This window comes from Leptonotus elevatus, chromosome 13 (assembly GCF_054856555.1).
Source record: "Leptonotus elevatus isolate MCC_2025b chromosome 13, RoL_Lele_1.0, whole genome shotgun sequence".
Taxonomy (NCBI): Eukaryota; Metazoa; Chordata; class Actinopteri; order Syngnathiformes; family Syngnathidae; genus Leptonotus; species Leptonotus elevatus.
Window position 1 is genome coordinate 839,203 of NC_141251.1, and position 20,272 is coordinate 859,474.

General features: G+C 43.9%; 2 protein-coding genes across 8 annotated transcripts in view; one reads left to right on the forward strand and one right to left on the reverse strand.

Moving 5' to 3' along the window:
- gfra1a (gdnf family receptor alpha 1a) overlaps nucleotides 1–20,272 on the reverse strand; it is a 49,988-nt gene that overhangs the window by 13,845 nt on the left and 15,871 nt on the right. The window contains exon 4 of one of the 2 annotated variants that reach the window (XM_086092474.1): nucleotides 17,476–17,613. The exons of the other annotated variant lie outside the window; for it this stretch is intronic. Coding sequence (XP_085948600.1) covers nucleotides 17,476–17,613 — 138 coding nt within the window. The remainder of the gene's footprint in view (nucleotides 1–17,475; nucleotides 17,614–20,272) is intronic. 2 annotated transcript variants of the gene reach the window in all.
- Nucleotides 1–20,272, forward strand: part of LOC147163386 (coiled-coil domain-containing protein 172-like) — a 194,031-nt gene that overhangs the window by 3,652 nt on the left and 170,107 nt on the right. For 4 of the 6 annotated variants that reach the window (XM_086092484.1, XM_086092476.1, XM_086092477.1 and 1 more), the window contains exon 2: nucleotides 8,835–8,899. The exons of 1 other annotated variant lie outside the window; for it this stretch is intronic. In XM_086092484.1, the coding sequence (XP_085948610.1) occupies nucleotides 8,835–8,899 (65 nt within the window). Of the gene's footprint in view, nucleotides 1–8,790; nucleotides 8,900–20,272 lie in introns of all 6 variants that reach the window. One more of the 6 variants, XM_086092479.1, reaches the window with a different exon arrangement.

The following is a 20,272-nucleotide window of genomic DNA, read 5'->3' on the forward strand; positions in this document are numbered from 1 at the left end:
TTCTGTGAAGACGCTGATCATGTTTGGGAAACGCGTCAATACCACTATGCAACACTTTTATTACTGTTCCGTTCATCCCTACCATTGTTTGTATTTTGAAATGATCACTTATGCAACTTTGCTAGAGAATCACATGCTTGTTTGAAACACCTTTGGTCAAAAGTATGTTTTGAAAGTGAAATGTGGGGAAAAAATATCCCAATTACAAAAAAGTATTCAGTAAATGCACGTATGAAACTTGCGTGTTCAGTACCCCCAACATGGTTAAGAACCACTGACTGGAAACCCAATTCCCGTTAATCGACTTTAAGGTAACTACTTGTACCCTTTCATGAACAGTAGAATGTGTTGCGAAATGCAAAGTGTCCAAAATATAACAGAAGCTTTGATGGGTAAGAAAAGTACCCGAAACATGCATGACATGATCATGACGACTGTCCATTGGCGGACAACATGTGGCGAGCGTGTTTGTTTCCGACGCGTCGTGCCGGCGCGCATGTCAGCGCGCGCTAATTCCCAGTGATGGGCCTCTAACGACCGTTTGCACGACCGTTTGCACGGCCGTGTTGCTGCGTCGCTGAAAATGGAGCAAAAAGAGTCTTTTCTGTCTAATTAAGCAGCGCCAATTAATCCGGGGGGGGGGGGGGGGGGGCAGCGTGACAAACATCTGGGAGCAGGCGGTCCGTGAACTCGATTAGAAAGTGTGCTAATGAGACGCAATACTTCAAACGGAGGGGGATGGAGATCGCAAGTAGTCCAACTGGGAGGTGGTGCAAGGGGGGGGGGGGCGAGGTTGATGACGGGGGTAACGTTGTATTCGTTAACAACAGCTTGTCGAACAGGAGAAAAGGCGCAATGAAAAGAGGTCAACGAGGCTGGCAGGATAACATTAAAGCAGCTGCAGGAATTGTTGGCAAGTTGTGGTATATGTGTACTACACGTGAAAATCTCAAAAAATACACGGGATAACAATCTCCCCTACTGTGAGGAAAAGAAACGGGGGTCAAAAGAGGCTGTCAGGAGAGCTGCAAGGTTGTTGTTGTTTTTTTAGCAAAAACTGACTGCGTCCTACATGTGACAACAATCTCCTGTATTTTAATGTAAGGATGAGGAGGAAAAGTGTTCTTGGAGGTGGCGAGGAGAAAATGAAAGCAGCTTCAGGAATTTCTTGCATGTTCTGGCTGTGTGCTAATGTGTAAAAGACGAGACAACAATCTCGAGGAGAAAAGTGGTTTAGTAAGCGAATATTAAAGGACCTGTCGAGGTTTCTGGCAAGTACTGGAATTGACAACAATCTCCCATACAAAGATGACAATATCAGATGAAAAAAGGTCAGGGAACATTCTGGAAAATAGGAGATGAGACGAGGAGGAAGGCCGGCTCGTCCTCGTCTTCATCGCCGTCTGCGGACGCCACCTCGGCGACGCGGCGAGACACAATTTGCCATCGATCGTTCGGCGGGGGGGAGCTGGCTGTTTTGAGGCGGGAGCAGGAAACGGCGGGCACGCTGCGGCTTGTTTGGGAAGAAACGATCAATAGCCAATCTGCGCTTTTTCAACCCCCCGCAGAATCGGACCCCCGCCAAGGCCACGCCACTCAAGTGATAAACAAAGAGTTTTGCTTCACGCATTGCTGATTCTTCTTCATAAACAAGCCCCAAAGGCGACACGCACCACTCGCTGATTCATCAATTTGATTGGTTCGTTTGAATTTGTCCGTTTTTTTGTGTGTGTGTGGCTTCCTGGGTTCAAATCGTGCGCCGCGCCCACTAACAACATGGCCGACAACACACAGGCGGCACTTTAAAAAAAGCACAGTCAGCTATACTATATTTTGCAAAAACAATTTTTTTAAAGACGACCTTATAATTAACACACACTATTAACGGAAGTCTTTTCACATGCATTAATTGCTAGTTTATTGCAGGATTACACAACCCCCCAAAAATTCAAGAAACGCGTACCAGCCAGGGTGTTTGACTTGAAAGGTTCCACTGGAACAGTATCATTGTTAACGGCGCCCCCTTGGGTCAGTAAATATGTGATGAACTCCAGGCAGATGGCAGTACACACAGACACACACAAAGGGTCGGGGCCATCTGGATGCCTGGTCGGGGGAGCGAGGACCCCCCGGTGGCTCACGTTTCCGATGCTGCCGCAAATTGATTATCACGTCTCCTGTTTCCTCCAGTCCCGATGATCCCAAACCCCCAACCTCCCCCAAGCCCCACGCCCCTTCCACTTCCAAACTGCCCTCACTTCGACGCATTGCTCACTCCCCCCTAATTACAAAAATCCCGGGACTGTACACTAACATCCACAATGACAACATTCCCATGAAAATTCTTCCTGCATCCTGCAGCGACGCTTTCTGATTAGCTACTGTTCACTAGTGTGCAGTGTTAAAATACGACACCATCTCGTGTTGTACTTACACTAACACTTAAAATGAGTTGTTTTCATTAACACTAGAAATGTTAATATGAACTAAATATTTAACAGGTAATTTTTTTTAATATTGGTCTACACTAAATAGTTAGAAACACTTCTGAAAGTGTTATTTTTTTTTACACTGAGATGAAGTTAAAACTCTGACGTTAGTTGAAAATAAACACTAGTCAACACTTGTCAGTGTTGATTTTTCACTACACTAGTGTACCGTGTTAAAATATTACACCGTCTAGTGTTGTACTTTTTAACACTTAAAATTTGTTGTTTTCATTAACACGAGCTAAATGCGTATTTAACTCTAGTAGAGACTTTAAAAAATACAACAGAGTCAATTTCAACTCCCAATTCATTCCCACACGCTGAACAATATTAATACGTCCTATAAAAAAGTCCGAATATTTGCAGTTAAAGTGAAAAATGTATTTGTTGCATTCAAAGCCCCAAAATTCTGTGCGTAAACGAGGATGAAGGCTGGCTGGCCTTTTGTTTCCTTGGAAAAGAACAAAAGGCGTCTCCAGTGGCGCTCAGGGGTCCCGACTTTGTGTGTCGTTAATAACGAGCGTCCCAGTGCAATAAAGCGGCGGCGGCGGCAAATAGCCCAAGTCCCATTTGCTGTAATTGATCCCCGCAGTGTTAACAGTCCACACAAGTTGCTCGTCTTCTCCTCGCACTTTATTGAGCTTCGCCGCCTCGCCACAATAAAAGACAAAATCACACCGAGGATTCGCTGACGCCTTTCCACCGGCGCGACTCGCTCGCTTCCCCGCTGGAAACAAAAAACAGCCTGCCTTGAAATTTCCAGCCTTCTTTCAAACCCTAATCCCACTTTCGAACATTAACCCGACTTTGAATGCCTCGTCTTGAGACTCACATTTAAAATGCTAATGCTGGCTTGAAACCCTCATTTGAAGGCCCTAAACCTGTTTTGAAAAACTCATCTCAAACCCTATGTCTTAAAACTAGTGATAGTGATATGTTTTTTTCAGGGCATATACCGATGACAATTATTAGTAGTCAAGGAGGCCGATAACCGACATTTCAAGCCAATATTCATTTGCAGCAAAAGAGAAAATATTATCGTAAAAAAAACAAAAACATATATATATATATATATATATATATATATATATATATATTTTTTTTCCGTATATATATATATTTTTGCCACCTGTTGCATCCCTTTGCTAATAATAAACATATAAAGAATAAACAGCTTTGTTTACAAATTATAGCAAAAATTGCAGGAACTTCATCGTCATCAGCATGTGTTGAGAACATTGAAAACTAAGCAAGTAAATAGCTTACTAAAGTAAATAATTTCTTAATTTTATAACGTTTTTTTTTCTTTAGGTGTCGGGAGTTCCCAGTGTCAGTATCGTCTTTTAAAAAGTAAAGTGGAAATCTAAATAAATCCATTATGAAAAGTCTGCTGTATCTCGCATGCATGTGAAGATTGCAGATCATTTGGGTTTTTCGTCAAGGTTAAAAAAAAAGTTTCAAAAGATCTACGCAAACAGTGAACAATTGCGTGAACATATTCAAAATGTCTTTGCGATAAGTAAAAACTGTGAACTTCTTACAAATCCTGCTGAAAACCCCAAATTTGCTACGCTCGCAACCGTTCGCTGCTTAAAGCTGGCTTGAAACTGGAATTTGGACTTGAAAGCTTAATGTTCATCCTGGCTTGAAACTCTCTAAACCTTTGTTGAAACCTTATTTTGAAAGCCTAACCATAGTTTGAAACCTTAACCCAGTCTTGAAAGTCTCATTTAAAAGACTAATTCCATTTTGAAACCTCCAGCAAGTCCATTTCTGCTTCGGCACAAACGACTCCACTCCGTGTGCACAGTTCGACGGCACTTCGCACTAAACGTGCGGCAGACACGAAGTTAGGGACCTTCATGTCCAACAGGACGACTACTGTTGAGGGAAAGATGCTCACGGGCCACTTCTGGTTAACTAACCAACAACCCACCAAACCCTTTTACCCCCCCCCCCCTCCCCTCCCACCAGCATCTCTGCGGTGGCGCTCGTTGTGGAAAGTGTCAACGTGGCCCGTTTGTAAACATGCCGTCCACATTTGTCTTCTCACCAGACTGCTTCATGTCCACTGAGAGATCACACCAGAGTGCTTGTGTGTGTGAGAGGGAAGGGGGCGGGGGCGCGGGGGGGGGGGTGTATATCGGCGAATGTTGAGTCAAAGTGACAGGCGGGATTTATAATAGACAAGAGAATGATTGTCCTTATATGAAGACACGTCGGGTGCAACGTTGAAAATGGTCTCTTCCATTGAAATGAATGCAAACGGCATTCTTGCGTTGCTGCTCTCCGACTCCCACCAATAAAAACTTCACCTGGGGACCATCGAGCCACAGTTGATGTCGTACGCATCCAATTCTCCTCACGCATGCTCGACTCGGTACACACAAGTACTAAAACGCGACCGAGTACTGCTCAGACCAGGGGTGAGCACACTCGGTCCTGGAGGGCCGGAGTCCTGAAGTTTTGGATGTCTCCCTTCTCCAACACAGCTGATATATGATCAGCTCATCAGCAAGCTCTGCATAAGCCTGATAACGATCCCATTGATTGAAATCAGCTTGTGTTGAAACCTCCAAAACCTGCAGGACCCCGGCCCTGGAGGGCCAAGTGTGCCCACCCCTGGCTCGGACCCTCAAACCCAGGTCCTGATCCAACCCTCTTCATAAGCCAAAGATGCGATTGGTGGACGGACACATGTCGGTGTCTGGCGGGCGTCTGGCGACTTGCGGACGGAAGCCCGATGAGGTCATGGCGATGAGACCACTTAATGAGGACTTAACGAGCACGCAGGCAACCCGGGGCCTCTTTGCTGATGGCTTCCCTCCCTTCGGAACAAAAGCGTCAGTGTGCTCGCGTGTGTGCTAATCACATGAGGACGGGATGTGGTACGCTTGCACCGACGTGCACGCCAACCTTTTCGTTGTAGGTCTTATCTTGCTGAAATTAGCCGGTTTTGAGGGGGCGGGCTTGTCTAATGCAAATGATTGACAGTTCACCATGACAACCGGGGATAAAGCTAGGGTGTTGCGACTGGGCAAGCGGGCTTCGCCTTGTGGGTGTAAAAGAACGCAAACGCATTTTCACTGGTGAAGGCAGCACTTCATTCTCTCCACTCAACAATTGTCCTAATCTAATCTATGTGGCAGATGCAAATCGGCCTCCATCACTGCCACATTGGCAACTTCCTTGTTTCTTACAATGTATGCAAAACGAAAGTGGCTCTGGATCTTCAGCTGGCCTAGTCGTCAAGTCATAGGTGGTGAAACTCGCTATGGAGTCGGTTATCATGCAAATTGCCAAATTGTGACACCACCATCGGTTGAAATGGAGAATTTGAAACATTTTGGGAACCAGTGACAAAAGATTGCCATAAACTTCACACTTGTTGGTACGCGACCATTTGGATACAGAGGACAGGCATTGTAACGATTTTGAATGTTACACTAGCCGCACTCTGTTTGTCTGACCTTTACGACTATGAGCTCTTAAATGAAAATATCTGATGTTTTTGTGGAAGATAAAAAAAAGTGCAAACGGAGCTCAAGCGTGCAATTAACACCACGATAGCATCGACGTTGCCGTTTGTAAAGAAAAACTAACCGCGTCAAAGCCGAAGCACAAAAATGATCTTTAATGAGGCACACATATCAAATCCGACGAGTGCGCTCATTGATCGACTTGACCATAAAATAATCAATAGCTGCATCCCGAGTTCCAATTAGTGCGCTTTGATGGATTGACGTCCACGAGCGTCGAAATACATTTCAAATATATCAATAAATACACAAAGTGCAACTTATGAAGTCGCCCGATTAGAATCTTTAGCTTCATCTTTTTAATGTACATCGTAGGGCTGCAATTAACAATTAAAAATAAATCTTTATTTGCATCCTTTATTCAAAAACAAAGTATCGTTTCAAATTGACAGTGAAGGTAATGCACAAACATAAATTAATGTTGACGGAGTGACTGGTTTGTTCCACAACATTCGTGGGAAAATTTGCAAAAATACTGACCTTTGTTTCCCAAAGTTAATGTTGATGTTTGCAAATATTATTGATTAAAAACAATGATAATCAGTCTGCCTTATAGATATCGTTGGGAGGCTGAAAGGATTTTGGCAATTTTAAGTTTAAGAAGGTCCCTAAATGATTAATCGATTATCAAAATAGTTCTCAAATTATTAATTGATTGGTTGTCAATTCATGGAGTAATTGTTGCACATAAATTCATCAAACAACAAAGAGAATTACACGGTGTGTATTTGAAACAACCACAGAACTTAAGTCACACATAATGGCAAACTACGTAGACACACTACCAAATATTTGGTGATACCATGACACAGTTACAATAAAGACAATATTACATAGTGCTTTGTTTTCCTTACAAAAAAACATGTTGTTTTTGGGTGTGACTAGAACACATTAATGGCATTTCCATTCAATTCAATGTGGAATGTTGATTTGAGTTACAAACATGGCCAGAGAATCAATTCAACTCCTATCTCAAAGCCCACTCTACTTCTTTTTGTTCCTCTACAATGCTTCCGTAACACTTGAAGATAAGCTAAGCTAAAACTTGAGCAGTGTTATTGCAACCCCCTCGTCTATTTTTCCTCCGTGTTGACTTTTAAAGTCCGTTCTGGTGGTGTGTGTGCAACCTTGCCTTCTAATCAGCACAAATAGAAAGCACTCAAGCAAGCAAGCGCGGCCGCGTCCTCCTTCCATTTGGCGCTAGCGCAGCGCTGGCCACGCGGCCAGACGACCACATCATCGGCACTCAGCGGCTTTTACTTTGCGGTCGCATACGGCGCGAGAGCCCGATTAACAAAGAAGACGCGAGCTGGCGTCTGGATGCGTTTTGATGGACTTCAATCAAACGGCCGCAAGACAAAACAAGCTTGCTTTCATCTTGTTTACTTTCGTCAGACGACGCCTTGACCGCTAAAAGTTCTGCCAGGCAACTTTTCATGGCTAAGCTGCAGCTAAACGGTAATGGCTGCAGGACGTCGACCACTCTCAAGACTTATTTTCATTTGGTTCAATCAGACGATACCTTGACCACTAACAAAAGTCAACTTTTCATCATTAAGCTACACCGCTAAATGCTAAATGGCTGCAGTGGAGCGCACCGTGACCTCAAAAAGTTGAATTTGGTCAACTTTTGACTGCTGAGCTACACCTAGATGCTAAAAGGCGAACGTGCTGAATGGCAGCAAGATGTTTAGAAATCTTAACACATACGCTTCATTTCATCTCATTTACCTCATCAACCGTACCTGGTTAAAGATGAGTCAACTTTTGAAGCTAAGCTACAGCTAAACGCTAAATGGCTGCAGAACGTCAACAAGTCTTGAAACTCAGATCAGATGACACGGCTTGCCTGCAAAGAGTTCAAAGATGAATTTGCAACCGCTAAGCTACCGTCAAATGCTAAATGGCTAAATGCTAAAACGCTAAATGGCTGTAGAACGTCAACAAGTCTTGAAACTCACATTAATCAGATGACACCTTGAAGTTCAGCAACAACTTTTCACCAGCAAGCTAAAAGGCTAATAACTTCATGACTTTCTGACTTAATTTGAACCACACAAACAAACAACTTTAAAGGCTATCTTCCCCTCGTCGCCATGGCAACCACTAAGCACGACCTGACCTATTGGTTGCTCCGTGCGTGTGCGCGCATGTTGTGTTTGTGTGTGTAAGTGGGTGTGGTATGCTGTATGTTATGTGTGTGCGGGCGTCCCGTCCATGCCTGGCTGTGGTTTATGGATATTCATTACAGAACCATTACAGCTGAGGTTACACGGGATGTTTTATCTGGGAACGCATCAAACACACACACACACACACACACACACACACACACATACACGTCCGTATCCGTTGACATAGGTGAAATGAAAGCATCCATCATCCCGTGTGGCAGGGATTGACCCGATGATGAAAATATTATTTATTTATTTTGACTTTACGTATGTTGTTAAAGTGTTGTAATAACAATGTTAAGGTTATTTGATATTTTTCCTTCAAACGCTGATTCAAGTCAATTTGTGTGGTAACGACGTCTTGGCATTCTGCTGTACATCCTAGCAGCAGTTTCAAAGTAGCCTGGATGTCATCAAGCGTCGGCAGCGACTTCAACAGAGCGCACGGCATGTAAACATTAAACACGTTTAACACCTGAGGGCTCCTCGCTGGCATTTACACACAAACATAGGCTTTTTTTGGGGGGGGGGGGGTGGAGTGACGACAGATGTGCGTCCTCATCTAATTGCTCCATTTCGACCCATTAGAAGCTTCATGAATCCTGCAGGCTGACAGCACTTCTGTCCTGCAGACAGCGTCCAGATGTCCCGCTGGACCGGCCCCGATCTCCCCCGGCTCGTAAAGACGATGGCAAAGGTAAACAACGCGGAAGGGGTGTTTAATACAAGCCGACCCTTGCCCAACCTGCGTCTCTCTTGAGCGACCATTCGTGAGCGTCGTTGAGCTTGTGGAAGTCAGCAAATGGAACTTTTACTGGCTTCATTTTCCTGACTGGGAAACATTCCTCAGATGTTACTCAATCAAGCAAAACCTCAAACTGTCAGTGTCATAAAAAAAAAAAAAAGTGTGAATGGGCCACACAATTAAACTGGAATAACTCCCCATTGAATTAGATTTGTTCCCATATGTTAATTTATGAATAGTTTTCATGTTTTCAAGACAATGAATTTCAGTGAAAGCACACCATGAATGGCAACGTCGGCCATCAATTGAGCCAGTTTTGTGACGATCGTAACGTTATCGACGTTCTCTTCCGTCGGCCACGCGAGAAACTCACGCCGAGGATTCACGAAGTCGGTTACAGGAGACGAGGCGGGACAGGACGCCGGAGAACAAAAAGAAATTCTCTTTCAAGCGATGCCAGTGGGCCGCCACAATGCGCTGTGGCCGACTTCCATCCACACTCAACACCCCAGTGCCTTCATTAAAACGTACGCTTCGTTTGGACGGCAAACGGAAAGAAAAGCCGTCGCTTCCTCTCGGTCCTCTTTGGCAATTCTTTTCACACGGGAGCTTTTCTTCCTTTCTATATCTCTACCCATCCATCTATCTTTCTTATTTATCTATCATCTTTTTTCCAATCCTGGATAAGAAATTCCTGTATAAAACAAATACTAAATCTATTACTAAAACTAATAAAAACTAAAAATTATACTAAAACAAATTAAACAAAAATACCCCAGAATAACAACAGAATTTGAAAAAAATAAATTCGGACTATACTCTTAAATTTCACAAAGTGCCCAAATTAAATCATAGAAAATGTTTTACCCATTTCTCAACCAATTCCAGATTCAACTTTCATATTTTACATTTAAACATTTCAATTCATTGCTTGTAATGATCATTTATTATCCTTATTACTATTAAGCGATAAAGTGATATTTTTTTTCTCTTGCCAAAAATTCCAATTTGAAAATGTCTGCAGGCTTGAAATGTTAACCACATATCGAGCGTCCCGTCCCATCTGACAGACGAGCTTTGTCCTTCAAAAGTGCACATTTGGGTCAAACACAAGCACACGCATGCACATGCACACGCACTCACATTAACATACATGCGATTAATAGCCCCGCCCCCCACAAGTTTCCATCTGGTGAATATCACGCCGTCCGACTCATCTTTCATGTGTTTTTGTCAAACACAACAAAAGGGACCATTTGAGGACAAACACCAGTCTCAAATCTATCGTTGCAAATGTTCTTGTAGATAACAAGAATAAGACATTTTTATTTTTGAACTTATCGTGCATAACAACACTTTTTAGTGGAATTTCAAGCGTGTTCTCCAAATGTTGCATGTATGCTAATAAACTGAAGTCAGTTGGGAAATGGAGCAGCACTCCGTGGGCTCGTTCCTGGAATGACGACAAAATATTAAAAGGTGTTGAAGGTCGTAAAAGTAAAATCAGCTTTTGGAGGGGAAGAAGTGTTTTAATCCGTCCACCCTCGCAAAGTGTGATTAGCCTCCCAAGTGTTTTTTCTCATTTTGGGATCGAGAGACAAAATCCACCTGCTAACGTGTGAAAGGATTTCCTTCCTCGGAGTTCGAACCTCCAAGCAAAGCAAGCTAAGCCGAACGTACCTTGAAAACGGGTAGCCGAGTGAAACCGAATGCTCACGTTGCGGTAGTTGAGACGATACACTGCTCATTTCCAGTCGGATCGCGAATACTCCCGGAGGTGCTCCATACTCGCCACAACGACAACAACAGTGGCAGCAAAGAAAAAAGAAAAACGTACAGTGCTTCGAACCACTGTGGATTTCGGAAGGAGATTATCGCGCCGTTGCAACTACCGTGAATACTTCTGTCAATACTGGCACGAGGACCCCCCTTATTTGTTCAACGTGACTATTGTGATCCGTTGCACCACTTTAAATACCGATACCAGATATCCACTCGGGTCGAAAACTCGGGTCTTTTCAAGGTATCGGGAGCTCGTGAAGGCTGCAAATTCTAACCACAAGCAAAAAAAATATGTATCGAAAATCTCTAATTTTTTGCATTATTTTAATTGTATTTATTGATATTTTTTGACAGCATACAATATTATAGCGTGCTTATTTCCTTATTATACACAGTGTGTGTTTTTGTTGGAACAGATTAATGGCATTTCCATTCATTTCAATGGAGAAAGATGATTTGAGATGCAAGTGTTTTGAGTTACAAACAGTATAAAAAACACACAAAGAAGTCTGTTTATGATGAATTACATGACAACAAACATGCTTCACCAGAACACAGTTTATCATCTGATTAGTTTTTTTTCTCTGCTAAACAAGCCACTCCACTGTAATTAAAGCGCTCAACTAATTGCACGAAAGCATCGTAACGGGGCAGGAGTGCAGATTTTTTGGCAGCCGTCCACTGGAAGGCACACGAGCATGTTGGGGTGGTACAATGTTTGCCTTAGTGAAGCAGCAAGTGGCGACGCTCACGAGGGACGATGAAGCGAACGTCAATTTGAAAATGCGTCAAGTAGTGTCAGACAAAACAAAAACAAAAAAATCTTCAAAATCTGCTTTTCCAAGTCTGAAAATGTGAGCGAGGAAAAATGGTTGTTTTGGCTGCTCTTATCGTGGGGGGTGTACTGACATCAATCCTATATATGTTTTATTTATTTTTTCCCCGGCTGGCAAGAACACTCCCGCTGGAAAGACGGAGGTGATTTTTGTTTGACTAAGAACATGAGCTAACATTTAGCGGTGATGTATCCGCGGCTTGGACAATAAATGTCATCATGTCTGGCAGCTGGCGACTTTTCGGGAGCGCGTATGGCTTTTCACGCCGTCACACAATGTTGCCGTCGCGCTTCTGTGCCAGCCACAATATTAAGCACGGCCATCTCATAAAATTGGAGCATATTGTTATGATTATGTTGATGATGTTATGTGTTTCATCAGGATTGAGGAAGTCATATTTGAGACAATATCACAAACCAATCGGAATAAAAAGCAACCCTGTGGTACGCGACCGTGCCACGTTTGTCACCCGGAGCAGTAATATATTGATCTATTAATATACATTTTGGAGTTTTGAACATGATTATGAAAAGTATTCATGTGTGCAGATGGCTACAAGTGTGTTTTGCTAGTTGAATAGTTTTGCTCTGACCAACCAATCACAGGATGGGAAAATGATGACATTTGACATTTGATTGGTTAAAGAAAGTTATATGGATTGCATTCATTTTAGGGCTGCAGATACTTTGATTATCGATGAATCACTTACAGATGTTGAATTTAAAATTGAATTTCTGAATTTCAGCTTCTCTCTGATTTCTGAAAGAAAACTGATTCACTTTAACTAAAATAATCAGATGTTATCACTTTGTTACGGATGAAACAAAAAAATCCAATGAATTGATTCATTGAGAAAAGTTGGATTATTATTAAATGATTGTTATAAAGTTGCAGCCCTAATTTTGTTTTAGTTATTTATTGTGATTAATTTATCTCATTAAATAATTTATTGGTAGATTTTTGGTTAATTATTCAATAAAACACATCTTGTTAATTTATAATTAATTAATTACAATAATTAAATACTAGCATTATCACCTTTTTTTCTTTTTTTTATCTGATCTGCAAATGAGGCATCAACACAAATCCAAACATCTCTCAGATCTCTTTTGTGATTTGGGATGCGCCTTCCCCAAATGTTTACAGTTCCGATTTCATCAAATGAGTCCAAGTTGGATGTGCGAAAGTTTGGATTTGCGGCTTGCCGGCTGGCTGTCGGGCTTGCCGGCTGGCTGTCGGGCTGGCCGACTCGCTGCTTGGCCTGCATCTTGTCCAAGTGAGTAGACGCGGGAGTTCATTTTCCATGACACACTCCATTTGCTGCTACTTGATATGCCACACGAGCTGCTGTGTAGACACTAACATTAGTTGCATTTAGTGTCGGGTCGGCACGCACACACATGCACACACACACCCCCCACACACACACACACACATCTGGTCCTCAAGCCTGATTTACGATTAAAAAAAAAACACACATTTTTTTCCCCCGACACATAAAGCCCGTGAAGCACATCTCATATTTTATGCGGCCTACTAAAGCAAATAAAGTGCGTCGACTTCAAGTTTCTTGCTCAGTGGATTTTCATTCAGGCAGAAAATCTGCACCAAAATAAAGTATCCTTGATACTGTAATGGGGAGTTTCGAGATTTACAGTGAGCACTTTTGTTTAATTGTTTTACTCCTCCAAGACTCAACACTTCGAGGAAACTGAAAAGAAATCGTTCTTCATCCTCGAGACAACACACTTCGAAAGCCAACCACCAATGACTACGTTCATAAAGTTTGTCTCCTTGGAGTATCCGTAGCACAAAGATGTCAGCCTCCTGTGAGGTGAGGCGTAACCCATGTAACATAGTTAGCAATTACTAAACCTGCAACCATATACAAAAAATACATTGATGTGATTGAACATTTATATATATTTGCATTTATTGAACTTAAAAGTGGGTTAAAATTAATAAACATTAAAAAAATAAAAATTCTACTCACTGTCCCTTTAAAAATGTCTTTGTGACAAGTAAAAATAGTCTGGGTGGGAATATATTTGCAACCCCAATGAAAACGTTTTAGTACCAAGGAGAACATGAGTTATGCCATGAGTCAAAAAAAAGTCATTTTCAAGCTGTAATTTGAATAGGGTGCTGTTTTGCTCAAATCATTTATCGTAGTGTCAGAATGTAATATCGGCCCATGCCAAGATTGCTTGTCTGTATGTGGCCTTCCATTGTCTGGCGACCAATCCCGGCCGGGTCTTCTTTCCAGCACATTCGACACCCAAAGCAGCTCCAGAAAATGTAAATGTCTATCTGTCAATTGTAATTATCATTGCTAGCGTATTCAGAGTCTGAGCCGCACTGTAGTTGTTTACAGTAGAATGTGTACTTGTTGCCTTGCAGGAGGTTTCCATCACGTTTCATTTATGACTCTTGCCGGCAATCGAAAATGCCTTCATTTACCCGAGTGGACCGTTCGCCATTCGGGAACGAAGAGTTTGGTGGCGACTCGTGACTTTGACTTTGCACTTGGAAAGGAAATTGCTTTTTTTTTCTTTTTTTTCCCTCCCTCGCTCATACTCACTCTTTAAGCGCATTTGCCGCCGCCACCGCAAGTACATTTCAACCTTCACTTCCCCGAGTTAAGATGCACCCGCGCCCACTGCTTTGCATGGAAATCTCTTGAGTTGAAGCGCGGCGCCGACGCTGGCCCCTTCACGCACGTCGCGCGCACACACACTTATTATTTTTTTTACACATTTTAAAAACACGCACACGCAGTGGTAGACTTTGGGATGATTCCCTCCCGGTGCGAGTGTGTAAGCTGAAGTGCCACCTGCTGACCTTTCTTTTGTTACGCCGGCAGTTTGACAACCTCGGACGGCTCGGCGCATCACCTCCATTAATTCTCCCGCTCGTATTTGTGTTCCGCGGTGCGATAAAAGATAATCCCCTCACAGGGGTCAAATTATTCAGCGAGACTTAAGGGTGAGGGTCGCCAAAGGAAAATTGAAGAAGGAGGCCGGCCAAAAGCTTCTTTGCGTTTGGAAAAGTCCGATTTTCATGACAGAAATTCTTGTGGTTCCCACTTGACAAATTAGCTTTTCTTTGGAACCTTACTCTGTTATTTGCTGTAAAATTGAGCCAAACGGCATTTTTGACTGGCACATACATTTGAACGTATGTTCGAATATGCTTACTTGGAGGCTAAATGCTAAAAATGTAGCCCCTCCCCCAAATGCCATGCATGCACAGGTTAAAAAACAAAAAAGAGAGATTTTGTTATAGGACATGATGACAATATGTTTGAAAATAAAGTAAGTATATGTTTGTTTGCATGATGATAATGCATGATTCCCATTTGTCATTTTTCCCATAATGCCACAGTGTTATTGTATGCACAAGTCATACCAGCATAAATTCTTTCTTTTTTTTTTTAAATCCTTTCTTTAATTTATATTTTCCAATTGGAAAAAAAAAGCATATTTCAAGAGGAATTATTATTATTATTATTATTTTAAGTATATAGCCATTGGAAAACCAGACTTGTTGATTTTGGGACATCCCAATAGACTAACTGGCTTGTTTCAATTCACACTTGATGGTTGGACACACACAAATTTTGTGTCCCCCCCCCGGCATTTGTCCACTTGAGTGAATTCCTGCAAGCGCTGCAATTTTTCCAAAAAGTCCAGTAAATCGTCTTGCCTACTCAAATAAATGTTGTGTTTCTTCCTTCTGTAGCCGAACATGCGTCCTGTGGCACAACGCCGGCGATAGAAATATGAGGCGATATTAAATATTGGAGCGAAGGTGTCTTGAGGGCGTAAAGCCAGGCAAGAAGTGACAATCACGCGACGCTACGTGAAAAGCGAAAGCGGCGAATCCATTTCATTTATTGCAAATCCTCTTTGGGGCGTGCGCAAATCGTCAATTATTGCCGGGATGGCTTTTAGATGACAATTTGGGGGCACAGGCAGCGTTTACAGTTAAGCCCTGGGCTGCTTCCTCATTCCTGTCGCCCAACGCAGGGATTCCTTTTTAATTAATCTGGATGCCGGAGGAGACGCAGTGCCAACAGTCGGCCGTGACGGGCGGCGAGAGGCACTTATCGCGTCAATCACAACACGTGCGCTCAAAGTGCTTCAGCGGCGGACTGCAGATGGAGAAATGAAATGAAAATCTCACTTTGTTTTTCCAGGAAATTCAGTCTTCTGACTTTCATCAGTTTCTTCTGATTGCTTGGAGAAAAGAAACATTTTCTAATACAATGTTGTCGATACAACATGCATTGTACGTCACTATCCGAAGTGACTTTGATGTTGAACTCATTCACTCGCAGCCATTTTGACTGAAGCAACCCCCTTCGCTCCCGGCTGTTATACTGGATTTTGACAGTTTTTTCTTCAGTTCGGAGGCTGCATCAAAGCCTTCCCGTATGCTCAAGCATAAAAAAAACAACAACATAAAAAGATGCATTAAAAAGTTTTGGGGAGCAAATGAGTTTATTAAAGCTACCATCCATTTTCGTGAGCGCTTATTCCCCACAAGGGGCGCTGGAGCCTATCCCAGCCGGCTTTGGTGCAGTAGGCGCGGGATACACCCCGAACGGGTTGCCAGCCAATCGCAGGGCACACAGAGACGAACGAGCGTCCACACTTAATTAAAGCCACCGCATGTTTGATTTGTTGGAACCATTTTGAGCCCGTTTGTTAGCGTAAGCAATTCACATCAGCGATGAACTGAATTGAATCGTCAGCCATCCATAACCGGAGCTGGAACTGATTTTCACCGTGTTCAGAAGAAGATAAGATCTTCATCAGGGCTGCGGTTGGACTGCGAGAGCTTAAAATGTCCCGGCAGCCGTCGTGCCGCCCGCCTGCCCTCTAAAATGGAAATGGCGCGATGACACAGCGGGACCATCAGAAATTGGACATGTCCTTTCTTTCCTCCCCCCGTCAGTCCATCCATCTTGTCTCCGGGGCTTTGCCGCAGGGAGCGCATCTGCTGCGGGGACTCCTCGAAGGACACGTCCAGCGAACCCCCGCCGCCGCTCAACCGCCGAGCCACTTCCTCCGTGGGCCGACGAGGTCCCAAACTATGACTACCGGACCGCAATGACGATGGGGATCATTTGTAATTCATTTGGGCCAAAAGGAAAACCCCGCTTTTCTTTTGAAGAGGTCCAGAAACTTAAGGAGGACCAGTATTCGTTTGGACCGCAAGAACTAATGTTAAGTTTTGTTACAGGCTAATTTGAAAACAAGGTCTGACTAAGTAGGTCGTATTTTAAGAGGTCTAGTAACCTTTGGGTCAGGGTCAACTTCGCTGAGCATGATCGGAAGCGACGTTAAAGCCCGTATCCCACCGAGGGGTAAACGTTTGCGATTGTTTGCGAAGGTAGCAAATGTTTTTTAATGTCGGGGTTTCGTCAAGGTTACAAACGTTGGCCAACAGTTTGAATGTTTTTCTTGTCACATGTTCAACATTTCTGTGCAACATGAAAAACTGTTGGCTGTTGGCAACCATTAGAACTGTTGGCAAACGTCTGGCGAACATCTTGGCAACCTTGAATGAACGAACCTTGACGAAAAATTAATATTCGCTATCCTCGCATACGCTTGCAAAAGTTAGTCTTGTTGATTTCTCGACTCAGGGTTCGTTCAAGGTCACAAATGTTCACCAGACATTCAAAATCATTTTGAACATGTTGAAAATGTTCTTGTGAGAACAAAAACTGCTAAAACAGTTTGAGAACATCTGGCGATCATCTTTGCGACTGTTTGGGACCTTGAACTCACCCTGACGAGAAAGCAACATTCGCAAACGTTTGCCCCTCGGTGGGATACGGGTTTTAGTTCCAAGAACCTCTTCATGTGGAAATGCAAACACACACACACACAATCTTGTTACCCAGTATGGCCCAGTTGGGATGGGCCCTCCTGTTTCTACTGGGGTCCTGCAGGTCCGTTGAGGAGGGGCCCCCCCGGGCCCGGCCGCCTCCCCTCACCGGAGACGACGTGGCCGAGCTGCTCCAGGGTTGGGCCCCCTCTGCAAGAAATGCGCTCGGTTCAGGACCCCCGGCCCAGCGCCATCGCACAACTCGTTGGGGGTGAGCAGAGGGGGGGGGGGGGGGGGGGGGTTGGGTATGACGGACGGGAAAAGTCAAACAAGGACTGGGAAGCTGACTCACATTTTGGCAGGAAGCTTGAGGGGGAGGGGGGTTGCTGAGTTTCATGAGCTTTTTGCACACACCAGCCCGTTTCACGCTGACCACTGAAGCAGACTTTTTCCGCAGCTTTGTCCCTCAAATGCTGCGTGGAAGGCAGACTAGATTGTAGGAATATTTGCAAGCTGCTTTGACGTTATTTCCTCAGACATTCTCGCCACTTTCCCGCCTGTAAATGTAGTCTAATGTCAACCCCCCCACTCGTTCACACAAAACAACTTGACTGGCAGCGTGAAAGGGGCCACAGGAGAAGAAGCGGCTTCGTTGTGTACGTCTTCGCTTTCATGTTTGCTCTTTGTAAACAATCTAAACGATCTGCCGCCCACTCGCCGGCGCCACAAAGACGAGAGAAATTTCCACTCAAGTGGAACACAAAGGGTCCGCGAGCGGGAGGGATGTTTTCCTGGATTACGCGCTGAAAAGACGACAGTTGTTTGCGAGGCCAGCGGATCGATGAGGACGAGCGGACCGAGCTCGGAGCTCGGAATAGAAGTTTCCGCCGGCTGCCTGGCAAATTGGGGCCGCGCGCACATGGATTTTTTGGTTAAGGGGGCGCTCGCAGATGAACCCAATGTAAATGTTTGCGCCGATGGCCTCATTTAACGTGAGCGGAGAGCAAACAGACACAAAATGAGCTGCTGAGGATGTTTGCTTACGGAAGATTGCAGCTTTTTGTCAACAAAATGAGGCGTCTATATTAAGGTTGCCCAACCTTTAAGGAGCCAAGCCACATTTTTCCCAAGAGAAAAATCTCACAAGCATGTAAAAGAAATAAATCATTTAAAATAGCACTGCATTGTATGAAAGTGAATGTAAAGACACAAAGTAGTTTTAAAAAGTGTGATCATTGTAAATATGAAATGAAAGAGAACCAGCAGTCGCTTCCGATTATGGATTACAATTCCTTCAAACTAGCGACGGTAAGCTACATTCAGTTAGCTAACAATGTGTACTTTTCATCCACAGGTGCGCAGTTGAGCCATACTTGACTGTACTGTACAATCAAACATATGTTCCAAGTATTGAACCTGCAACAAGTGCAAACTAGCGAATCTAGGGGAGGACAACCGTATTTATAAAAAATGCCAGGAAATCCCTCGGCCCCGCTTGTTGTTTTGGGAACGCGACGAGCGAGCGTGTTTAATCAAAGAGTCGCCGCGCAGTGTCCACTCTTGAGGAAATTCCATTAAGACCGAAGCCTCCCAAGGCTGACACTTTAATCCCGCCGGCCGACTGTGCGGCTGACAGCTCGGAAAGCTCGGCCGGCACCGACTTGACACACCTGCCTGAGGATACTCAGCACCCTGGCCGGCACCATTATTACGACGCATCGCTTAACACGCCGCCAATTATGCAAATGCGGACTTCCGGACGCTGCCTGTAAAAGACGACATTTGACATATTTTTGGGTGGCGGAATTATTAACCCTGACATTTTATAACAAAAGTGCAAGGCAGGGACAAAAGACAAAATCCGGCAACACCAGAGATCGAGCGGCATGCACTCACGTCGGGTAGTTATCTGAATGCGATAAGCCGCAGCAGCTATGTGAACATTTGCTTGGCTGGGGTCTGTGTCGAAGGCCATGGCGTGTACATTTAACCTTAAAAGAGTGTCTTTTCATTTCAAGCAACACCTCTTCGTTGCTGTGCACACGTGCGATGTGCTCTCGAATTTCCCCGCACTGCCGTCAGCATGTGCGAGCAAGTTAATTGCGCGTATTTGCATGCGCGGCAAAGCGACGGCGGGTGGCGGAGCCGCCGGATCTGGCGCCGGGCCACCTCCTGCTGATTGGAGCTGTCAGCCGCATTTATTAATGATGACAAATCGCCCCGCAGCCCGCCATCCAATAAAAGGTCTCTCGGAGGGGCTCAAACCTGTTCGCCTTTGACTAAATGATTTTCTTGGCCCGCCGCGAGCCAGCCGGCGGTCCGGCCGGCGACCCGTCGAAACGCCCAACAGCCGGATGCCACCGTCGTGACGTCGGAACGAGATCAATTAGGAGGCCAGCTGACGGGGGGCACCGTGGGAGGGATTAAGAAAAAAACCCAGTTTGACCTTTGCAAGGATTTGAATGAAACGCAATTTGACAACTAATACCTCATAAATATCTTCATTTCATATGCTAACAAGTACTAAATGAGCAGTTATAAATTTGGGCCGAATAAACACGAACGGACTCGATGCAAATAAACAGAATATGCGATTTAACTTTGCCCATCTGTCTTGTTTATGTTGTTCACATTTGGTAGCAAGAAGAACAAATCTCACATTGAAATGAAAGACCCTAAAATGGACTTTTTAAATCAATGTGCCGCTTCTTGAGACTTTTTGGTAGGTTTACTCAGGATAGACATGTCCACAAAATTGCATGTTGCCAAGTCAAACTTAAGGAAACTTATAACATTACTCGGGATAAAACAAGCAAACAAACAATTGCTTTTTTTCTCAGTATTTGTGTGTGTGTGTAAATATATTTTT